We start from the raw sequence: 24175 nt of genomic DNA, 5'->3' as shown, positions 1-24175 counted from the left end.
TCAAAATCAACCCACTTTGTGCATAAACATTGTTGGCAATTTGAGGAGGGCGGGGTTGGGGGGGGGTGAGGCATATCTCCATAACTACTCATTTCTACTTGAAATGAAGGACAAATTTTTATGAAACGCGATGAAATACTAACCTTTGCATGGCAATTTCTAAGTATTTCCCTAATTGTTTCCTTGAATTTTATTAAAAATGAGGATCTCTTTTTTTTTTAATGGTGAATTTAATATATTTTCGGGAGTTAGGAAGAAGTGGTTGTCATACTACATTAATAAATTCTCAAAGGACTGGAGTAAAACTAGAGGCACATAATTTAAGAACTTAGGAAATGTTGTATTTACCTTAAGTTTTCTTAAGACCTAGAAGTGAGGTAGCAGATTATATCCTATAATACAGTACATAATTTAGTGATCAACATGTACTGTATACTGGAGGATCATTGGTGATAGTGGGTGGGAGGGCGTGAGGAACTCTCTTTAAACAATTGCACGAAAGGTAACAAGTTTCAAGTGTAGAAAATTATGGCCATCACTAATTTTAATTACTTACTTGTGTGCAATTTTCTTTAATAGGTGTGAAGAATTCTTGCGTATTACTGTTATCCTGGAGATAGTTCCCTGCTACATCAGCTACCACCACCACCGCCATCAGAGCCGCCAGGAGCAAAACACGCATCTGAGGGAAAGAAAGAAGATGACGCAAAAGTGAAAGCAGTTTTCCCAGTGCAGGTAAATACTGTATTACTTTTATAGTGAGTGATTAGTTGAGACAGACCAGTGTAAATATGGGAGAAAGTATGATCACTTTCAGCCCAAGCGGCTAATGGAGCCGATCAGAGGAGACCCGTCGAGTCTCAGAATGTCTAAAAGCAAAAAAGTTCTAGAATTTTGATACACGGGCAATGTGGTAGGACCGATGTTGTTCAGTTGTGGTTTAAATGACATGCCAAATACTATTCATTATTCCATAAATAATGGCTGCAGACGACACCAAGCTATTCAGAGAAATGTATAACCTAACGGACTGTAGTAAACTGCAGGACGTGTATCGGCTCCAAGAGTAACCAAGGGAATGGCTGCTGAGATTCAGCATTATGAAATACAAGAGGATGCACCTACAGGTCGTCCCGATGAATGTCTAAAGAGTACATTAATTCAAAGTCTGCTCACCAGTGGATAAAAATGTGACCACTCACTCTTGTCAACGTTCCCTGATCCACCGCGGTACACATTGAAAGTTTATTAGGTCTTATAAGAAGGTCGTTCAGATATCTAGACGATCCGTTCCCAATAACGATCTTGAAGAGTGAAGTGCTTCCCCATCTGGAGTACTGACACCCCGTCTGGTCCCCAAGATATACCAGGGACTGTCAGTTGGTTGAAAATGTTCAAAGGAGGGCCACCAGACTGGTGCGTGCTCTTCGGCACCTCAACTACCCTGAGAGATTAGAGCGCCTGAACTTGCCTAGCTTATACTACGGACGGGCAAGGGGCGACCTAACTGAGGTGTATGAGCATCTCAAGGGGCACTACTCAGTCGAGTGTCCTTACTTAAGCTGGCTGCCCTTCAAAATTCATCGCCATTGTGAGGCAACTTCACGATGGCATGAACGGCAGAGTCCTGCGCAATTGCACCCAGTTTGAGTTCTTCCCCATCCAAACGGAGGTTAAACAAGGGTGCATACTGGCACCAACTCTCTCTTCCATTTTCTGGGCTGCACTTCTGCCTTGAGGTGAATGAATGTAAGACTCAGATTGTCTTTCAGCCTGCCTCTGGTTCAGCCACACATCCACCATCAATCCAGCTTAACGGTACTACCTTCACTAATCTTATCCACTTTCGGTATCTCGGCTCCCACCTGTCCACCACCACAGACATCGATGAAGAGACTCAGCATCGGATCAGATGTGCATCTCAAGCCTTTGGCAGACTCCGAAACCGTGTCTTCAGTTGTCGCCAGCTGATATTATCTACAAAGTTTCACGTATATCGAGCAGTGGTCCTCCCCACCCTGCAATATGGCAACGAAACATGGGTCACATACAGAAGGCACATCAAGGCACTTGAAAACTTTCATCAACGTAGTCTACGTTCCATCTTCCGAGTTCGCTGGGAAGACAAGAGAACAAATGCCAGTATTCTTGCTGACACCAACTGTAGGAGCATCGAGGCTGCCATTATCCACGAACAACTCCGCTGGACGGGCCATGTTACCCGTATGGATGACAGTAGACTGTCAAAGCAGCTACTTTACAGTCACCTAAGGAATAGTAAATGTAATGCTGGCGGGCAACTGAAGAGGTTAGAATAGTCTTAAGACAAACCTGAAAAAAGTGCCAAATCGACCCCCTCACATGGGAGACGATTATTCCACACCGTAAGCGTGGGGGAGCACCAAACAAGGTGTCAATACTTTCGAGTAAGCCCGACTGCATAACGAAGCAGACAAGCGCCAACGCCGGAAAGACCCTGCCGCCGCTCCTCCCGCACTAGATGTAGCTCCCCACATATGCAACTTCTGTAATCGACCCTGCCGGTACCGTATCGGCGTCTTTAGTCACCTGAAAACTCACCAACCTAGGTGACATCCTTTATAACTCATACCATTATAACATAGCTGGACGATCGTCAAACTCGATTCCGAGTGGCAGCAAAGTAGTAGTTGTAGTACTGTTGGCGGGTACTGGGCATGCACTGGCATCTGAGTATATCGGAACCAGCTCCAGTGTTGGTCAAATCTGGCCTTGAAAGAGCTCACACTCGGTGTCGCCACAACACTGGCAGATTGTTCCAAGAGTTCACTCAGAATTCTTACTCCGAAAAAGTTTACCCTCACTGTTTTCTGGACTTGTAGCTTTCTCAACCTTGAGTTGTTGCCGAAGTGGAGGGGCGGGCGTCTGCCAGCTCCAGGTATGTACAGTACATCGTCAGTATTAACCCTTATTATAATGATAAAACATCAGTGGAAATCAAACAACTTCTGGTGGCAGCGGTGTACTCATACAATACCAAATGTAATCCTATACTAATTAACTGGGAAATAACTTTCTTGTCTGTACTGTACAATTCTTTGGAATATGGTAAAATCTGAAGGAAAATAACTGAGATATTCCCAGACTACTGGTGGATATTAGTGGAAAATGTAATGATGGAAAGACACACTTGGGAATACTGTATGTACTTGGGGAATTAAAGTTTTGAGTAATAGATGTTGCATTATTTTCATAAAATACACATTTGAGCCAATTAAACTTAGTCTACATATATGCTTGCTTTAATTCTGTTGCACTTATATGATCCAAAAATGGATGTCGAAAAAATTGTTCGGTATTATTTCACTTGTTGCCACTAAACGAATCTAGAGAATTTTATAGTTGCAATCGGTAGTTTTGACAATTCGAATTCACTTTTCCTCAATGGCATTTCTGGTGCAAATTGCTTATAAGCGAGATATTTGAAATTATAGTATGTGGGAAAATTTACCTTTCACTTATTGCCACTAAGCTAATCTCGAGAATGTTATAGTTGCAATCAGTAGTTTTGATAATTGAGACAATTTTTTCAATGGCAATTCTGGCGCAAATTACTTTTAAGCGAGATATTTAACATTTTATTGTGCATATTCGCACGTGGCGGTACACACCCAGAACATGAACGTCTGTTGAGCTCCCCAGGTAGGTTAAATTAGGTTCGGTGTGTTTTGGACATTTTTTACCTTGATTTATATAACAAATCTCTAGATTTTGAGATGGGATGGGAGATGCTTATCTGAGAAATTATTGATTTGTGGCAGAAATGAAGGTCAAATTCGTTTATAACACATCAAAAACCATCGAAAACCCTAGTTTCAACTTCGATTTCGTATACTGTAGTGGCAACAAGTGAAAATTTACCGATTTTTCATTTGCCTAATCATAAAAACTCACTACAATCTTAATACCCTAAATACGTTACAACTTTTAATTTGATTGTGCCTGATATCTATAACTGTACTCAACAGAAGAGTGTTTAATAGGATGTTTCCTTGACTTACCTTCACTACTGCGGCAGGAAGTTCAAGAAGGGACACGATCACCGCTGTGCACTGGTAGGGATAGAAGTGATAGAGCTGCTTGAGAGGGGTGTGAGAGCGTAGCAAGAGTGAGGTACAGTATTCTCTTGTCTGAGGTCTCAGCAGGAATAAGTGGGCCACTGTGTCGGTGTACTTGATGCAACTGGATGCTATAAACTTTGGGTGTTAACATAATAAAACCTCGTTATACTGAACCCCGTGGTGATTTCCTATATTATTTAACTCTGTTATAATATTAAAATTATTAAAAAGTTTCTTTCCTAATTCTGCTTTTCATTTCACCCGAATAAATTTAGTCCAAAAGGACAATTATATTTAAAAGTAAAGGCCGTTAGGGAACAGGAGATACAGTCATATATCTCCGTCGGTGTTGTGAGTGTTTGTGAGGTGGAAAAACCAGCAACTCCAATATGGTGGGAAAACCAGCTACTCCACACAAACACGTGGCTCCCGGACTCAACCAGCTTGGCTAATTCAACTTCAATGTGTAAGGAAAGGTCAAACAAGTGTAGTTGTGAAATTTATTAAACTTTTACTTTAATTATAATTTTATCCTCTTCGTCACTGATCGGCTCGTTAGCCGTTTGGGTGGTCGGTCGGTCACGTCTCTTACGCACTGTTGGCAAGTACTGGGCATGCACTGGCTCCTGAATGTATCTGAACCTGCTCCAGTGTTTGTCAAGTCTGGTCTTGAAACAGCTCACACTCGGTGCCATCACAATACTCTCCGGCAGGTTGTTCCAAGAGTTCACAATTCTGACTCCGAAGAAGTTCTCCCTCGCAGTTTTCTGGACTTGCGGCTTCATCAACCTTGAGCTGTGACCCCTTGTGGGGCGAGCGTCCGCTAGCTCCAGCCAGGTATGGACTCTCGACTGAGTAGTGCCCTTTGAGATGTTATGCACCTCAATTAGGTACCCCCTTGCCCGTCTGTAGTATAAGCTTAGCATTAGTACTGCTCTCATATCTGGGGTGGCTCTTCTGCCCGACTGTTCGATAGGGTGGAATCAAAAGCTTTTCGTCGAATTAACTCTAATCCTTTAGTTGATAATCTTTCTTCCCTTTCTCTTCGCCGCAATGTTGCTTCGCTCTCTCTTTTGCACGTACTTTAACGAGCAATGTTCGGTGGATTTGGCATCCTGTGTCCTGCCTGTAAGGCCGCGGGCTCGTAACACACGTCTTGTCCGCGGTGCCCACCGTTTCTCTGTGGATGTCGGTCACACTAGACTAACCCGTTACAGAACATCCTTCTTTCCTCACACAGCCAAACTGCGGAATGCTCTGCCTTCTTCTGTGTTTCCATACTCATACAATCTGTCTTACTTCAAAAACCTGGTTTTTGTTGTGTAGATTAATATAATCTTTTTCTTTTCTATTTTTTTATTTATTTTTACGTTATTTTTCGCCCCCTAGGCCCCGTTGTGGGTCGATGACCTGTGCCCGGGTGGGCTATTCCCCTAAAAAAAAAAAAAAAAAAAAGTTGGAGGCGCTCTAATCTCTCTGAATATCTGAGGTGCCGAAGTGCAGGCACCAGTCTGGTGGCCATCCTTTGGACATTTCCAATCAACTGACAGTCCCTAGCATATCTCGGTGACCAGACGGGGTGACAGTATTCCAGGTGGGGAAGCACCTTACTCTTGAAAATCGTTGCTTGATTCACTTTCTCACAATGGCCCGAGAACTTCAGTTCATTGTCAACAGACATACCCAGGCCATTTTCACTTTCAGTCTCTATTAACGCAGTTTCTTCGTCCCGTTGGGACATATGATACACCTCCTTACCGTTGGTACGTCCCAGGTGCAGCCTCTTACACTTCGCGACATTGAATATTTGCAGCCATTTCTTCGACCATTCTTGAAGCTCACGGAGATCCTTCTGCAGCTCTGCAGTCTGCTAGTTTGTTCTTAATTTCCCGAAATAACTTAGCGTCGTCCACATGTTATTTATGAAGGAAACAAACAACAACGGGCCCAATACACTGCCCAGTGGTACCCCGGTTGTCACGGATGCACATGACGATTTCGTACCATTAATCGCCACATACTGCTTGCGATCATGCAGAAATTCTCCGATCCACGCTAGAACACTTCCCGTACCCGTCCAGTCTAATTCTCAACCTTTCATGGGGTACGCTGTCGAAAGCCTTGGCAAAATCTAGGTATATAATGTCGATATTACCACCCTGTTCCAGAATATGGGTCCAAACATCCAGTACCCTGAGTAATTGTGTGAAGCAGGAGCGTTCCGGCATAAAACCGAGCTGGTAATCCCTAACAAGAGTGTTTCGTGGTGACCATGGCACCAACATCACCAGAGTCGGCCCTGGGAATATTTTAAGTCGAGTGGTACAGTATATAAATCAGCATGTCTTAATCTTATTTCCATTTTCAGATTATAGAAAGAAATCATAATTCCCAGTGTAAAAATAATAGAAATCTTGGCGTTCTACAAAAACAAAATTCTTATATAAATAACTAGTATATACAGTTATTACTGGTTAATTACTTACCCTAAAGCTTACAGAAATAAAGGGCAAAGTATTGACTTAACAGAGCACTAAATTCAAAAGTACTGTACTGACATTTGTACTTATTCCTAAAGTGAGGCAGTTGGGCATCATTTTTTATATGTATTCACCCTGTTACTTTTGTACTTTGCTCAACTTCCATCATGTGCAGGGTGGAGGCAAAACTTGGGTCCCATACTCCCATAGGCCTGATGATCCGTTTAGGGCAATGCGGACAGAGCACTTTGCATTCGGTAAATAAGGAGGCAGTGTGGTTGACACTTCATTCGAAAGTGGGAGCTGTTGTAAACAATAGCCTTTTCTGAACTAACTGTCATATTGAGGTGCCCATTTTTACTTCATGCAGTAAAAATTTGAATATCAATGTTAACATCTTGGGTATTACAGAATTTGGTTTTACAGTCTTTAAAAAGTAGATGCTGTAGCTGGTTGACTTCCACTCACTAAATTAAAGGTTTTGCAGGTGTCTGCAATGAAATACAAAATTTTAAAATATAAAAAAATCAATTCAAATAACAGCCATTATCATATTACTTGACATGTTTACGATTTGCATAATGTGTATAAAGTCTATTGTGCTACATACATCATTTGAAGGGTTCAGATAAAAATACAACAGAATTTAGGTCTTGTTTGATCAACTAAGGACAAGTTTTTAACTACAAAATCCTGAAAACTCTGGTGATTATAAAATCTTTTGACAAAGTGGAGTTGCAGTCGAGAAAGCACATGTGATATCATGCATGTAGTACTTGTCAGGGTGATGGAGAACTGCACAGTTTTCTCCACGTCCACCACTTGGTTCAGCCTTATAACTGTAAAAGATATCACACATTACTGAGGAGGACAGCGTACTGTGATTTCTGCCGAGATTTTGTATTATCACAAATACCAAATACACTTGTTAAAAACCTATACTTCTCGAGGATAATTTTTAATGTTGATGTGGCATTCATGTGTGTAGTATTTGCCAACAGGCTACATTATGAAAACATAGTGTGACGACTCTGTCCCTTCCTCACTCTACCACCATAACCATCACTTGCTCCAACTTGACACCAGGGGAAGAAACTGCTTCACGAAGCTACTCGACTCCAGTGAGCACCGATTCAGAACCAGTTTCCCATCCGACTATGAGACCAGTTTCCAATCTGACAGTCTGACTATGTGACAGAGGTATCGATGCAAGTGAGTCTGCCTGCCAGTGTCTGGTAGCTGAGTCTCTTTTCTGCGGTTTAGTGTGTTATTCTTCTCCCGGGTTGTGGACGACGAATTGCACAGTATTACGGACTACTGTTGGCGGTGTTGTGATAGTTTGATGGTAGTGGACTACGGCATTAATCCCGTGTTACTTGTGGTTGGCCATCGTAACCAAGACTTGTTACCCGAGCTGCCATTTCTATCAGGTTTTTGTGTTGTTTAGAGTATGTGTATTTAATGTTTAAAGTAAGAATAATTGGATAATATTCTGGAGTGTTTTGACAAATTCTTAGTTGTTACTTATATTTTGGTGAATGCATAGTTGTTACTTAATATAAATTTTATTAAATTACTTAGTTTACATGATAATCTTCTTATCCGTTTCGTAACTTAAATTTGTCTGTCATGAACAGTGATTCTTGTGTGTGTGCTCGTCACTTGCTTCATCCACGTATTTCAACCCCTGGATTATTCACTCCGTATTTTTATTTGTCAACTTTGCCTTTCCTCAGTGTTGTGGGTAGGACGTCAAAATAGGAATACTGTACACAATATGTGCAGACAGCAAAGTGAGCCACAACAAATGATGTTAATAATATACTTTGTTTACCTGAATAAACCAGGAAATGTAGCGTACCTTTGGGAAAACACAGAAATTGCTACATGATAAAAAATATAGGAAACCGAAAATAGCAATGTCTGTATGAGAGTAAAATTTTACAATATGGTATAGACCACTTAATGGGGCAAGAATGTGGCTAAATAAATATAATATATCAACAGTGGAAATGGGATGTTAAATGGTTGGGATGGGTATTAAAAAAAATAACTATTGCTAATCCTTTCATCCCCCTATGATAGTGCTGCTTACCAATTGTAAGCACATTTAGTTTGAATTTTCTATGTATGGAAGAGGGGCGGGCCGACGAGCCAAGTTAGTGTGAAAGAGTGTAGTTCTTATTTTATTTTAATTTCATTTACCGGTAATTACTGAAAGCTTAGGGGTGTTATTTGGTCTGGCAATGAATGGTGAAATATTGTAACGAAAATACACAAAATGAAATGGTAATTATTTATTCAAAGCATAAAATGGGGATATTATTATTTTTTATTAAGGGGGGGGGGGATAAAAATATTTTCAACTTTCAAAAGAAGTTTGATTCATTCAGTAGATACAAAGTGCATAATGTAGTGCAGTGAGGTGCCATGCTAGGTGATGCAAGCTTAATTAAAATGCAGTGTTTATAAATGTGTAATGAGAAATAGGTTTACTGAAGCGGTGAAAAGATACTGACAACTAATACGGTATACATAAGAAAGAGTTGTGAGCCAGAGATATTTACAGCAGTACATACCTAACCTAACCCGACTCTACCATATACAGTATAAATTAAGATGAAATAAAAGCATCATTACCTATTTGTTGATCCCCAGAAAGGTGGTCCTCTAGGCATTGGTTCTCCAGTGATCCAGGTCCACACCTCCTCTATTTCCACGTCCGTACCACCAAGCCACACTCCAACTGCAGCATTTGCTATATCTGTAAAATTTGAATGTGTGCTGTATCTATATACTATATCTACTTTGAGCTATATGTTATGGTTATTTTTCAACTCGTAATTTGAGGTAGATACACGTGTTTTTTTGTTCTTTTACTCATTTACACAATCCTACATCTTGATAAAATCACACGGGAAGATGGAAACAACGGAGTACCTTAGCTTTCGTCTTTATTCAAGACATCTTCAGAGGCAACTGAATAAAGACGAAAGCTAAGGTACTCCGTTGTTTCCATCTTCCCGTGTGATTTTATCAAGATTTATCTTATCCACGTTGTCATTGTGGATTTACATGAAACAATCCTACATATAAAAAGTACACAAAACAATTATCTAAGGGTGACCATTGTTAAGTCATGTGGCGAGCATGTGGTGCCAGAGAATGTTGTACTGGCACCGAGTGTGAACTCTTTCAAGACCAGACGTGACCAACACCGGAGCGGTTCAGGTACATTACATTCAGGAGCTAGTGCGTGCCCAATGCTTGCTAACAGTGCGTATCAGAGACGTAACCGACCCCCCATTTCCTTAGTTCACATTCCAACCATGCAATCCTCTCACTGATGTCGTAATCCAATCCTAGGAACAAGGGTGTGTGCAGTAAAATCTACTGTATTCACCTCTCACAAATAACAAGGCTCCCTTGAACACCTGACTTGTGCACTTGGTAAGAACTATGAGCTGTAGTCTACGATATCACATAATTGAAATAGTTGCCCTCTTGTTCTTTTGTGTTTATTTAAGAATAATAAGAATGTGGGTAGATAGAGGAAAAGTGGGAGAGATTAGTTTCTGTTTGATCAGCTTTATAAATTTATTATCAGTAATATCACTTGAAATTCTAAATGCCTTCTGGGCAAGCCACTCAAACTTTAATTGTAAGTATTATAGAAATAACTAAAATTTACACTTTGAATAATGCTTTCCATCAAACTTTCCCTGTTCCCTATATTAACCCTTGGACTTCTGGCTATGGTCTGCAAACCCTCTCCCCATGTGGGTATATTTAGAAACATTAAAAAGTAAATAAAAATAATTCTCGTCTTATAAACTGGCCATGAATAATATAAAGAGGAAATAAATAAATGACCTTACCGTAGGTTGGCAACACCAAGAGCTAGAGAATGTTTGTGAAGTGGCATGTGTCTGACAGCAGTAACGAGGTAAACACTAATTTGTAGGCTGTATGTGGTACAGGACACTTGTTTTATTGTTATTAGTATTTACACTATTAACAATCATTATTAGTATACCAGTAATTGATGACAATACTAGACATGGGGTTTGAGGGTAGAAACGCATGGTGACGTGAGTCAAGTCCAAGGGCAAGTTAATCAAACCGTGAGAAGGATGTCATTTTTACTTTACTTTCTTCCTCTTCACCACTCATCGGCTCGTTAGTAAAGAATGACTGTAACCGATCGCCCAAGCGGCTAACGAGCCGATCAGTGGTGAAGAGGGTAAAAGTAAGTAAAAGTAAAAGTAGATCATTCATCACTGTAAAATACTCCATAAATGACCCATCTTAAAACACACAGATGATAAAGACTAATATTGTCAAAAGTATAACTGATGTTTCGTGCTCATACTAACTGACTTGGTTGATAAAGCCCAGATATTCAGCAAAAGTGTTTGCATCACTGAAGGTGGCCAAGTCGGCTCCCCTGGCAACACAGTACTGACGGCCAGCTGCCCAGTTGAGTCGCTCTGCAATTGGTAGCAGGAGACATTTCTTGCCCACCAATGTGAATGGTGATGTACACTGGGGATCTGCAAGTTGTGTAATAATTTAGAGGTTGCAACATTTTACATCATTATAAATATAATGCAAGTATGAATCATATTACAACAACATTAATGATAAATAATAATGATGTTACATATATTTATAATGTTACAAATACTGATAACTGTAGAACTTTGGTTTCTGAGGGCCATATTCATAGCTTTTTTTTACTTACCCAACCGGGACTTGGGGGCGAAAATATAATACTAATAATAACAATAATAATAATTAATAATAAAAATAAATTAAAATTTTAATACCTTAAAAAAATAAAATAATGTGTATACAGAACCATAAATAAATACAAAAATTTAAAATATGTCGAGTGAGAAACGATATGCAGTACGTACAGTGTGTTGTGCTGTCAAAGTAAGAGAAACAATTATGAGACCCTGCAATTGTGTGTAAATGAAGCAGAAAGTCAGATTAGCAGCCTGGGACTTGGTCATAATTTTCGTGATGCCATATGGCAGCAGGGTCTACCATTAGACAACATACCTCCCCAGGCGGTAGTACTTTAAATACGCTCTCATCTTCACTTCTACACTACGTCTGCACTCCATGTCAATTTAGCTCCTGGTTAATCAAACCCCGGTCAACTCAACCCCCTGTTAACACATCCCCCGGTCAACCCACCCCCGGGTCAACCCACCCCCGGGTCAACCCATCCCCGGGTCAACCCACCCCCGGGTCAACCCAACCCCGGGTCAACCCAACTTTTGTCAACTCATCCCCTAGTGAGCCCAACCCTTAGTCAACTCAACCCCATTAACTTAACGTCATGTGTTTGTCATTTTTATGTATATCAAATAATACTTATACTACTGCATTTGAGCAATTGCTCTATATCAAAGTTTGTTTGCTTCATTTTCATATTTTGCAACTTTTACAGAAGGATTCCACAATTTTTGAAGTCAGTGTTCCTCTGTGCTCATCCTACTGTTTAGACTCTGTTCCAGTGTTCCATGGTCTGAAGTGTGACGGCTGTACATCGCCTGTTAGTGCAAAATGCTTATGTTCAGAACTTAAGAGAAAAAGAAACAAGTACAGAATATAAATTAGCCTGAAATGTTCTGTGCTTACTCTGTGTAGCTTCTGCGTCTTGCTTACTGAGGAGAGCGTCCCGCACCTCAACCAGTGTTTGAGCTAAACTGAGCAGCGTGGCACCAGACTGTTTCTCGATGTCCACCAGATGGTTCAGACGAACTTCCTGTCGCAGTAGCAGCAGCTCCACCAAACTCTGTCAGATGTTCATACTAAAGAACTTCTTACATTTAAAAGTGATACCTATTTTATTTCTAGTGAAAATGGTAATAGCATAGATTAAACTAATCCAAAACCCAAAAATGCTTCACGATTTTTTAAAAAGAAAATTGTGTTGCATACAGTTTTTCGACAACAAATACTTATTCATTATAGTCATCATAACTTTATTCGTACTAAATATTATTTCTTGGGGTTCCATTTTGATAGTGCGGGAAGGAAATATAGGGTTTGGAAAATTATATTTAACATTATAGCTGCACATGCCATTTCATATTGAATTGATAATGGCATTCTGATAAGGATTGGGTGGAACGAGAATACTTTCATAATATTAAGGAAGAAAAAATAGTCACATGAAGTCTTTTGTGATTCAACAAGAAATTATTATGGAGATATCTGCAAGACAAAAATAGAGTTGGAAAATGAATTCAGATTTCAGATTTGCCTCCCAGGGGGCTGGTTTATTGGGCACCCCCTTACATCCTGTGCAAGGTGAAGCGCAGAAGCGTTTACAGCGCCCAACAGGGAAGTATGAAAAGTTCATACTTGCCTTTATGACTCGTACATTAAGGGCGTAAAAGCCTGAAGGGTCATAGGTTTTGTCAAGTTACATAAAGTGAGAGAATGATGAATGTGTGGGGGGAAAGTTCCCGGTACATTTTATCTGTTTATGGCAAAGAGTGGCAGGTCCCTAATAATGTCAAATGCCAGGCCTGTGACTAGGGGGAGGGAGGAAAATGAATTAAGAGAAATAAAAATTACAGAAGATATCATAAAAAATACACAGCATAAGCTTCAAAGAATTCAAAGCCTTTGGACAAGGTGCCAAACGAGATTTGCACACAGACGTATGTTAAGTGTCAATCTAGATTTAGAAAAAAATGATAAGTTCAATCTTAATAATTGTTGGTTAGTATTTAGAAGTTGCCAAACATGGAATTCTATTGATTTTTTATATAGGGAGCTAGAGAGAGAGAAAGACTTTACTCTATCGCCTTTCCAACAGAATTTGATAGATTTTTCAGTTATTTTGATTTTTTTATTTCCCTGAAATTTAGTATAAAAAAAATCCTGGGGATATCCATTGTTTACTTATTAACCAACCAATCAGTGGAAGCTTGGATGTCACGTGATACTTATGAGCCATTGATCATAAGGCTCGTTACCATGCGTACGCTTCGAAATGTTAGATGGTTATTTGCAAGATGGCATTTGTCTGTGAAGTTTGCTCTTTGGTGTATCGGCATGTAATCCAGCAAGTTTTTGAGAACGAAGACGCAGCTGTTGACGTCTTCAGCGCTCGTGGTGTTTTCCCTGATTCAGTCAAGTGTCCAAGGTGTGATTCAGACTGCCAGTATTGTGAACAGCGGCACACTTGGCATGGCAATAAGAGACAGACAATCCCCAAGGCAAGTTTTTTTTACACTGGGTCCAACTCCCTGGCTAGAAGCTTAGGTCAGGTCCTTCTGGTTACTCTGGTTAGGGGCTTTCTTTTTGTGTGTGTGTGTTTTTACCCCCACAATTTCTCTCTACTTCAAAATCAACCCACTTTGTGCATAAACATTGTTGGCAATTTGAGGAGGGCGGGGTGGGGGGGGTGGGGTAGGGAGGCATATCTCCATAACTACTCATTTCTACTTGAAATGAAGGACAAATTTTTATCAAACGCGATGAAATACTAACCTTTGCATGGCAATTTCTAAGTATTTCCCTAATTGTTTCCTTGAATTTTATTTAAAATGAGGATCTCGTTTTTTTTAAATGGTGAATTTAATATATTTTCGGGAGTTAGGAAGAAGTGGTTGTCATACTACATTAATAAATTCTCAAAGGACTGGAGTAAAACTAGAGGCACATAATTTAAGAACTTAGGAAATGTTGTATTTACCTTAAGTTTTCTTAAGACCTAGAAGTGAGGGAGCAGATTATATCCTATAATACAGTACATAATTTAGTGATCAACATGTACTGTATACTGGAGGATCATTGGTGATAGTGGGTGGGAGGGCGTGAGGAACTCTTTTCAAACCATTGCAAGAAAGGTAACAAGTTTCAAGTGTAGAAAATTATGGCCATCACTAATTTTAGTTACTTACTTGTGTGCAATTTTCTTTAATAGGTGTGAAGAATTCTTGCGTATTACTGTTATCCTGGAGATAGTTCCCTGCTACATCAGCTACCACCACCACCGCCATCAGAGCCGCCAGGAGCAAAACACGCATCTGAGGGAAAGAAAGAAGATGACGCAAAAGTGAAAGCAGTTTTCCCAGTGCAGGTAAATACTGTATTACTTTTATAGTGAGTGATTAGTTGAGACAGACCAGTGTAAATATGGGAGAAAGTATGATCACTTTCAGCCCAAGCGGCTAATGGAGCCGATCAGAGGAGACCCGTCGAGTCTCAATGTCTAAAAGCAAAAAAGTTCTAGAATTTTGATACACGGGCAATGTGGTAGGACCGATGTTGTTTAGTTGTGGTTTAAATGACATGCCAAATACTATTCATTATTCCATGAATAATGGCTGCAGACGACACCAAGCTATTCAGAGAAATGTATAACCTAACGGACTGTAGTAAACTGCAGGACGTGTATCGGCTCCAAGAGTAACCAAGGGAATGGCTGCTGAGATTCAGCATTATGAAATACAAGAGGATGCACCTATAGGTCGTCCAATCTCACCCAAATGTTGGTTAACTCTCCTAGCCAGTTATTGCTGCACTGCCTGCTTCAGATGTTTGAAACTGTCTCAGTACCAACCAGAACATGAAACCGATACGAATGAATCTAAAGATTCGAAGTAACAGACTCAAGTTCATGCATCTGAAGCAGGCAGTGCAGCAATAGCTGGCTAGGAGAGTTAACCAACTTTTGGGTGAGACTACCATTGGAGGTCTAAAGAACACAAAGTCTGCTCACTAGTGGACAAAACCGTGACCACTCACGAGCACGATGTCACACGCCCACTGATCCAGCTCGGTACACATTAAAAGTACAGTCTGTACTGTAGTACACATTTACTCAATATTGATGTGAAGTTTAGAGTGGTATTATAAAGGTGTGAGGCCATGCCCAGTAATTGTGCTACGTATGACTGCTACTCAAGCTACAAACTCAGGGGGAATATTACTTTAAACATGTTTTTCAAGAGAGAAGAGGTAAAATGGAGATGGGCTTACCTCTGTAGAAGGCACTAATACTGACACTTTCCTGGACAGGAGAGCGAAGTTTGAAACTAATCAAGACCCATCAACCCGATATAGTGAACTCTTGGAATAATCTACCAGAAAACTCATTCAAGACCAGACTTGACCAACACTGGCATAGGTACAGATACATTCTGGAACTAGTACTTGCCCATTACTTGCCAACAGTGCGTAACAGAGCTGTGACCGGCTAACAAGCTGATCAGTGACAAAGAGAATAAAGTAAAGTAGGAGGATTGTGAGTTCAATATACCGTAGATGGATACGACTCATTTACGAACCTTTCTCAAGCAACTTGCAAGAGGGGTATGGTTATTTATGCAAGAGATGATCTTAAAGCCAGCCAGGTAAGGGTCCAGGGGGAAGATGTTTTTGAAGAATCGAAGTGTAAAATTAAACTGAAGGGAGGAGACTTACTCATTGTTGGATGAATCTAAAGAATTCTGAATTGCAGCTTATTAAACCAATGTAACGTAAAACAACGTAACAACGCTCAACCCTAGCCACCTCCTTGTCATGGGGGACTTTAACTATGGTGACATCGACTGGAGGAATGGAACCACGCAAATGACATTAATAATCTCGCTCCTCTTTTTGTAGAAACTCTGAGACAATTGTATATTCCACCATGTTTAATATCCAACTCACTATAGAGGGGAGCAAACACCCAAGCCGCTGGACCTCATCATAATTAACGAAGACATATGGTGACCAAGCCGGAACATGTAGCCCCACTGGCACCAGCCACCACGTGACGTAAACTTTCAGGTTTAATTGTTATTTGATTCATGATAAAGAGCTTAGAGAAGTTTAAATATTACAAGGAAGATTACGACACGATAAGAGAGGAGATAAGGGGTATTCACTGGTCTGACTCATAGAGAAACAAGAATGCAAATACTACCCTGAATATCATAGACAGTAATGTGAACTATTTTATTGATAAATATATACTCAAGACCTAACCCATTGGCTCCAGGAATGAGGCAATAGAAAAAAATCTCATAAATTCAGTTGATGGGTTGGGACAAATGATGAGCAGGACAAGAGGATTTATGCCATTTCCAAGAACCAAGAAAAGTCCGAGAGTAGAAAAGGTGAAAAAGAGTTCCAGAAGCGGATTACAAGCAAGGTCAAGTAAAACACAAAGGCTTTTTACTGTTTGTAAAATCGAAATTGAATAGTTACATGTGTGAGAGTATCAGATCTAAGACTTGAAGATGGTATTTACGCAAACTCAGATCATGACAAGCCGGAGGTGTTCAACAAATTCTTTTCCTCAGTGTTCACAAGGAGGGATGCTAACACTCTCCCTGCATTTGAAGACAGACAGTTTGACGCAGCTCCTATGCACATTGTGTTCTCCGAAGAGTGTATTAGAAACAACTGTTAAAGCTAAAGGTTCATAAGAGCCCAGGCGCTAGCAGCCTGCATCCCAGAGTGCTAAGAGAGTCATGCAGCGAGCTTGCTGAACCCCTTAAAATCTATTCTGCAGATGCTTGGACGAGCAAAAGATCCCCCGTGACTGGAAAATGGATTATGTGAGTCCTATACTCAAACAGGGAGATAGACACCTCAAGAAAAAATCTAGGCCGTTCAGCTTATACTATAGGCGGACAAGGGTGACTTAATACAAGTCTATAAACACCTCAAGAGGGCATTACTAGTGAGCGGATCCCAGCCCACTAAGGGTCATAACTTACGGTTGAAGAAGCCACAAGTTAAGAACATTTCCAGGGCAAACTTTTCTGGAGTGACAGTTGTGAACTCTTGGAACAATCTGCCAGAGAGCGTAGTAATGCCACCGAGTGTGAGTGAATTAAAGACAAGACTTTAACCAACACTGGCGCAGATACAGATATAGTCTGGTGCCAGTACTCGCCAACAAAGTGTAACAGAGACGTGGTCGCACTAAATAACAACCTTCTCAAATCTGTCTCAGATCAGGGACTGAACCCGGGATAAGGTGGTGAGATATATGCCCCTTAATGCTGTACTGTACCACCACCATCTTTTTAGCTCTTCCACAACTGTCCCAAATAAATAATAGTTGAGGTACTATACTGAGTGTTCCGTAAATATCTTTAAAAAATCAGGGGATGTATTCCGGAGATATAAATAAAGATAAATGACTAAATGATCAAATTATCAATTATCAATAGTTTCGGCAGGTTTGGTAGGGATATGATGACACCTACCGGGTCTGTTGACAATCCACCTTTAGATCTAGTCAGGTACGATTCGCAATTAATGTTTGTGCTGGCATTATTGTTGACTACCTTACTGGCCCATATATTCTACCCCAGCGACTGACAGGTGTAACATACAGACATTTTCTTAAGGACACGTTGCCACTGCTGCTGGAGTATGTGCCCATCGGAATTCGGCAGCTAATATGGTTCCAGCATGATGGTGCTCCAGCTCATTTTGTATCCTGGAAGGTGGATAGGGCGAGGCGGTCATGTTTCATGGCCACTTCGGTCACCTGACATAAATCCCCTTTATTTCTACGGTAGGGTCACATAAAAAGCAAGGTGTATGTTACAGAGGTCCCAAACCGCGAGGAATTGTGGCGCCGTGTACAGGACAGTGTGGCACACATTCGCAACACCCCCTGGGGTCTTTGAACGTGTGCGACGGCCTGAAGACTGCATTGAGCAAGAGGGGCGGAACTTTGAACATTTGCTCTAAATGTTAAAATCAGTGCAAATCATATGGCATTATTATTGTTAATAAACGTCACTTGCAACAGTCAATGTTTCATATAGGTTCATCACATTCCTACCAAACCTTTCATGGGCTGTAACTCCAAAACTATTGAGATTTGACAACCTGGTCATTTATCCATTTGTCTTTATTTGTATCTCAGAAATACAGCCTCTGATTTATGAGAGGTATTTACGGAACACCTTGCATGAACTGTATGTCCCGTTTCTCCTTCCTATCTTTCTTTGCCTTGACTCGACCTTGATCTGGACCTTGACCTTGATCATAACCATTATCAAGTTCAAGTGTTGACTTCTAAAATTAATTTTCAGTGGCAGAAGCAGCATTCTCAAATATATTGGGAGAAGCTACTCTTGTTGCCAAGCTCCTGGGTCTTGAGTTGACAAAACTCCTGGCAGCTTTAGTTTATCCTCTTTGCCACATTTCGGCTTGTTAGCCGCTTGGGCAATCGATCGCGTCTCTTTTACACATCGTTGGCAAGTACTGGGCGTGTACTGGTTCCAGAATGTATCTTTACCTGCGCCAGTGTTGGTCAAGTCTTATCCTATTTTAGCTCACATTCGGTGTCGTGACGGCACCGAATGTGAGCTAAAATGGGACAAGACTGTGAGAGCTCACAACTCTTACTCCCAAAAAGTTGGCCCTGACAATTTTTGGAACCTGTGCGGTCTTCAACCTTAATTTGTGTTCCCTCGTGCGATGGGCATCCGCTAGTTACAATTATGAACACACGACTGAGTAATGTTCTCAGAGGTGTTTTAAGAACTTCTATTAAATCACCCCTTGCCCTCCTATAGTATAAGCTAAGCAATTGCTGGCATTCCACTCTCTCTGAGTTAGTGAGGTGCCGTAGTGAAGGCACTTGCCTGGTGGCCTTCCTCTGGATATTTTCATTCAATTGAGTCTCCCATATCGGGGGTACCAGACGGGGTGACAGGACTCCAAACTGGGAAGCCTTCCTTTTGGGGAGAGTTGTGATGAGAGTCAGACTGTCTAGATGTGTGAACGCTCTTCTTATAAGAGCTACTAGTTGAGTTGCTTGATTCACCTTTTTAACAAAGGTTCGAGAACTTCAGTTCATTAACAATACACATACCCAGGTCTTTTTCTCATTTGGTCTCAGTTAATTAATGATGCTTCTTCGTTGTATTGGGACAGGTAATACGTCTCCTTACCGTTAAGTACGACCTAGGTACATACTTTTGCATTTCATGACTTTAAATCCTAATAGTCATTCCTCTGACCACTCCTGAAGCTGAAAGAGACCTCCTTGTATCATTTCATAATCCATTTGATTCCTAATTTCCTTGAATAACTTACCATCGTCTGCAAACATTTGTATGAAGGAGTATAGTTTTGACATATCATTTATGAAACAGACAAACAACAACGGTCCCACTACACTGTCCTGTGGTATACCTCACTTCTCATTGGTACACACGATGATTTCAAGCCATTAATCACCACACGCTCCTTGCTAGGACGCTCCCCCGAACTCCGTATACTTTCTAGTTTAATTTTCAGCCTCTTCTGGGGTACACTATCGAAAGCCTTGACAAAGTCTAGTTACATATTATCGATATTGCCACAGTTAGGGTACAGATTTGATATTCCCTGGGTGAAGGTAAACTCGCAGAATATGCTAAGAAGATTTGTTACAAAAGACAGCGACTTATGATGCTGACACAAGGGCATTCATTACTGTACATACAACAATATTCTACTGTCCTAGTGAGAGAGCCCTTACATCTTATTTCCTAGCCTGGTCCCACAGACCATCGAACAATCAAATATTACTCCACGCTGAAGACTTAAAATACACAGGTTAACATATACAGTATAAGCCAGAAGACAAAGGGGGATCTGTCCTTCCCAACGGATGGGTCGGCATGACAATAGTGACCGACAGAGGGGTCGTGTCATCGGTTGGATCCGGGCGGATGGTCTGGACACCTACAGCTGTAGTAGGGAGAGAGAGAGAGACTGGAGTCCGTACTCACCGACGGAGGGCTGGTGAGTTCATAGGTACCTGGCGGAGGGGGTCAGAGCACCGTTAAGGAAGTGAGTCAAGAGCAGACTGAGTTCCCAGGTAAGTAAAAGTAAAAGGGCAAGTGACAGGGGTGAAGAAGGTTCAGTGGAAGGGTATAGGGTGGATGGAAGGGAGTTTTAGTAGAAAAAGGTGCCGTGATTTAACACAGCTTGGCCGATGGCGATACGATTGTTCTAGGATTGTCTGTATCAGCTTCACCCTGCCCGGCAGCGGCAGCAGAGAACGGGGCGAAGGGTTGGGTTTCCTTTATGAGACCGACACCGCCACAAAAGCAGCCCGGGCCCATAAACTGCCAGGGGTCGCACCCCCCAGGTCTCGGCGTCCACAACATCACAATGAAGAACGAAAAACAGGTAAGTAGAATTTCACAACCAAGGATGATAAGACCGGTAAACAGTAAGTAACTTTAACCCTCTCTGTGTACCATTCAGATAACCGCTATCTTTAAGATTAATCTTTCCTCAATCACTTATACAAAACTTTATGATAAATCTCGTTTCACAAGAATCACAGACACTTGAAGTAATAGCCAGTGTTGTTACGTAACTTGAATGTCTTTTAATAAAATCTTTGACAGTTTTTTGTTGGAATCGATTCTTTACTACATCGTTCCCACCACCGTACAGTTGCACAAAATCGTCGACAGTACAAAGCGGCAAAACACTCTCATTTGAGAATACTTATGGCTTACCTTTTTATTAGCGATAATATCAAATACGACTAATATTCATAAACACGAGTTATTGTTGTTTGTTATTAAAATTTTCTCTCAGTTTCAGTTGTACACTGGAAAAACGTGAACCCTCGGGTACCTGCCAGTGGTGAAGAGGATACGGTAATATGAATGTCCAACATAATTTCTTCTACTAACTTCAACCCGCAGATTAGGAATTTCAAATAAAAACTCGATTTCAGATCCCTCGTATTTACCTGAATGACCTCCCTGTCGCGAAAAATGACACGATAAATGTAAATGTAAATGTAAAAAAATATTTATACGAAGTAATAGAGTTGATTATTAAGTTGATTATAGTCTTACGTTCCTAGTAATTTGGACGAATTACCAAAGTAAGCGCTTTTGCATGTACGAGTATAGTCCTTTGCCAACCTCGGGGGTTGAGTTCGTGAAAAACCCCGTGGTTGACAAATCCACAGTTGGCAAAACAAAAGGCTTATGGGAAATAGGGGGTTAGGTTCCATGGCCGTGGATAACACGTGTCAAAGCCAAATTTCCTGTTCTGTACAGTATTGTGCATTTAATTAAATTTTAGTCAATACTGTACAGTACATATAAATAGCTTAATATGAATGAAATAGTATTATAAAGTTTACAGTACATCTCCGTGGAGATGGCATATTGCTATAAAATAAGAAAAATGAAGAGCAAGGATGTAAGTGTGTGAAGTGGATGTGTGTGTGTGGACTGTTCCCCTTAGCTGTGACTGGAAGTGTGACTTACATGAAACTTTTTTATTGCTTTGTTGTGTGGAGTAAACAAGATCGAGATAGCTCAGCAAATAAAGTCAATCTCATACATATGAATTTCATGACTCAAAGTACTTTTTATTGTCTTAGTGGCATTAGGTGTAGAGTACTGTACACGTAAAGATGCCTAATGTCACAATCCGCTTTTAATTGGTCATATGTTAGGTTGAGGAACATACATAATCCAGTTCTAAAATAAATATGCAAGAAAGATAGTTTGTATATCATAATTTCTATCGGTTCAATTTAAATGTAATCCTATTCTAATTACCTGGGAAATAACTTTCTTGTCTGTACTGTACGACACTATGGAATTTAGTAAAATCTGAAGGAAAATAACTGGTATTACCAGACTACCGCTGGGTATTAATGGAAAATATACAGATAGAAAGACACACCTGGGAATACTATATTTACATGGGCGATTAAAATCTAATAGAAGTTCTGTTATGTTTAATAAAACACATTTGAACAAATTCAACTGAGTCGACATACATTTGCTTTAATTCTCTTGCTCATAATATCGTCCAAAAATGTTTGTCGGAAATATTTTTAATTTTCATAATCATAAAAACTAACTACAATCTTAATACCATAACAGAATTGTTCGGTAGGATGTTTCCTTTACTTACCTTCACTACTGTGGCAGGAAGTTCAAGAAGGGACACGATCACCGCTGTGCACTGGTAGGGATAGAGGTGTTCCAGCGACTTGAGAGGGGTGTGAGTCTGAGTGCGTAGCTACTCAGCAACAGTGAGGTCTTCAACTCTTTTTCTGAGGGGACAGGTCTCATCAACCAGTAAGTAAGAGGAGCACTGTGTTGCAAGTGAAGCAATTGGGAGCTATTATATTTGGAGTGTTTTATCACAATTGAACCTCGTTATATTGAACCCCCGTAGTGATTTCCTATATTTAGCACGGTTATCATATATTACAATTATTGTAAATATGTCCTAATACTGCTTTTCATTTCACTCAAATAATTTTAATCCAATAAGGACAATTATATTTACAAAGAACGGCCATTAGGGAACAAGGGATACAGCCATATCTCGATCGACGTTGAAGATTTCAGTCAAGTGTTTGTGTCATTGTGTGGTCACTAGGGCGGCAAAACCAGCAAGTCAGCGACTTCATACATACTAACGAGTGGCTCCCTGACTCAAACAGTTTGTCTAATTAACTTTAATGTTACTTCAAAGTTTAATGTTTTTTTCACTCTACTGTTGTACACACAACCACACACTACTACTATTACTTTGCTGTCACTCGGAATCAAGTATGACGATCATCCAGCTAGGATACAATGATATGAGTTATTAGGGATGTCACCTTCATTGGTGAGTTTTGAAGTAACTTAAGAGGCCGATACGGGACCGGCAGAGTCGTTCACGTGAGTTGCACATGTGGAGGGCTACATCGAGTGCAGTACCGGTGGCAGCGTCTTTACGGCGTTGGCGCTTGTCTGCCTCGGTTTGCAGTCGGGCTAACTCGAAAGTATTGAGACCTTCTCGTGTGGTGATCTTCGAGGTGTTACTATGTGCAGTAATCGACTCCCAGGTGAGGGGGTCGATTTGGTACTTTTTCAGGTTTGTCTTAAGATTATCTTTAAACCTTTTCAGTTGCCCGCCGGCGTTACGTTTACTATTGACGTGGTGTAGTAATTGCCTCACAGATGGTGTTTTGAGGAACCTGACGTGTAGTATTTCCCTCACAGGTGGTGCTATGAGTAATGAGGGGCCTGACGTGGTGTAGTAATTCCCTCACAGATGGTGTTATGAGGGGCTTGACGTAGTGTAGTAATTTCCTCACAGATGGTGTCATGAGTGGCATCACGTGGTGTAGTAATTCCCTCAGATGGTGTTATGAGGGGCCTGACAATTTGTAGTAATTCCCTCGCAGATGGTGTTATAGGCAGGGCAGGATGCAAATGCACTACAGGAGAATTTAAATAAACTGCAGGAGTGGTCAGAGAAATGACAAATGAAATTCAACACTAGCAAGGGCAGCGTACTTAATATTGGAAGAACAAATACTGTCAATGTATACAGCCTTAACAACATCAACCTAGAGAAGTCGACTTGTGAAACAGACTTAGGGGTACTTGTAAGCCCGGACCTACGGCCTAGAAAACAGTGCGTTAATGTTCGAAATAAGGCAAACAGAGTATTAGGTTTTATATCTAGAAGTGTAAGTAATAAGAGTGCAGAGGTCTTATTGCAACTATATCTTGCGCTAGTCAGGCCGCACCTCGATTATGCTGTTCAGTTCTGGTGCCCTTATTATAGAATGGA

At 40.7% G+C, this 24175-nt stretch overlaps 1 protein-coding gene across 1 annotated transcript in view; it reads right to left on the bottom strand.

Moving 5' to 3' along the window:
- LOC121864776 overlaps nt 1–22718 on the bottom strand; it is a 28816-nt gene extending 6098 nt beyond the window's left edge. Inside the window, exons 1-9 of the mRNA XM_042363950.1 lie at nt 22514–22718; nt 14512–14637; nt 12233–12389; nt 10957–11133; nt 9221–9344; nt 7307–7419; nt 7049–7071; nt 4041–4235; nt 557–682 (exon numbers count right to left, since the gene is read on the bottom strand). Of these exons, the coding sequence (XP_042219884.1) occupies nt 557–682; nt 4041–4235; nt 7049–7071; nt 7307–7419; nt 9221–9344; nt 10957–11133; nt 12233–12389; nt 14512–14637 (1041 nt within the window). The 5' untranslated portion in view covers nt 22514–22718. The remainder of the gene's footprint in view (nt 1–556; nt 683–4040; nt 4236–7048; nt 7072–7306; nt 7420–9220; nt 9345–10956; nt 11134–12232; nt 12390–14511; nt 14638–22513) is intronic.
- Between the last annotated feature and the right edge of the window lie 1457 nt (nt 22719–24175).

This window comes from Homarus americanus, unplaced genomic scaffold (genome assembly GCF_018991925.1).
Source record: "Homarus americanus isolate GMGI-L3 unplaced genomic scaffold, GMGI_Hamer_2.0 scaffold59578, whole genome shotgun sequence".
Lineage (NCBI taxonomy): Eukaryota > Metazoa > Arthropoda > Malacostraca > Decapoda > Nephropidae > Homarus > Homarus americanus.
The sequence above is the reverse complement of the archived record's forward strand: the minus strand, read 5'-3'. Positions and strand labels throughout refer to the sequence as shown.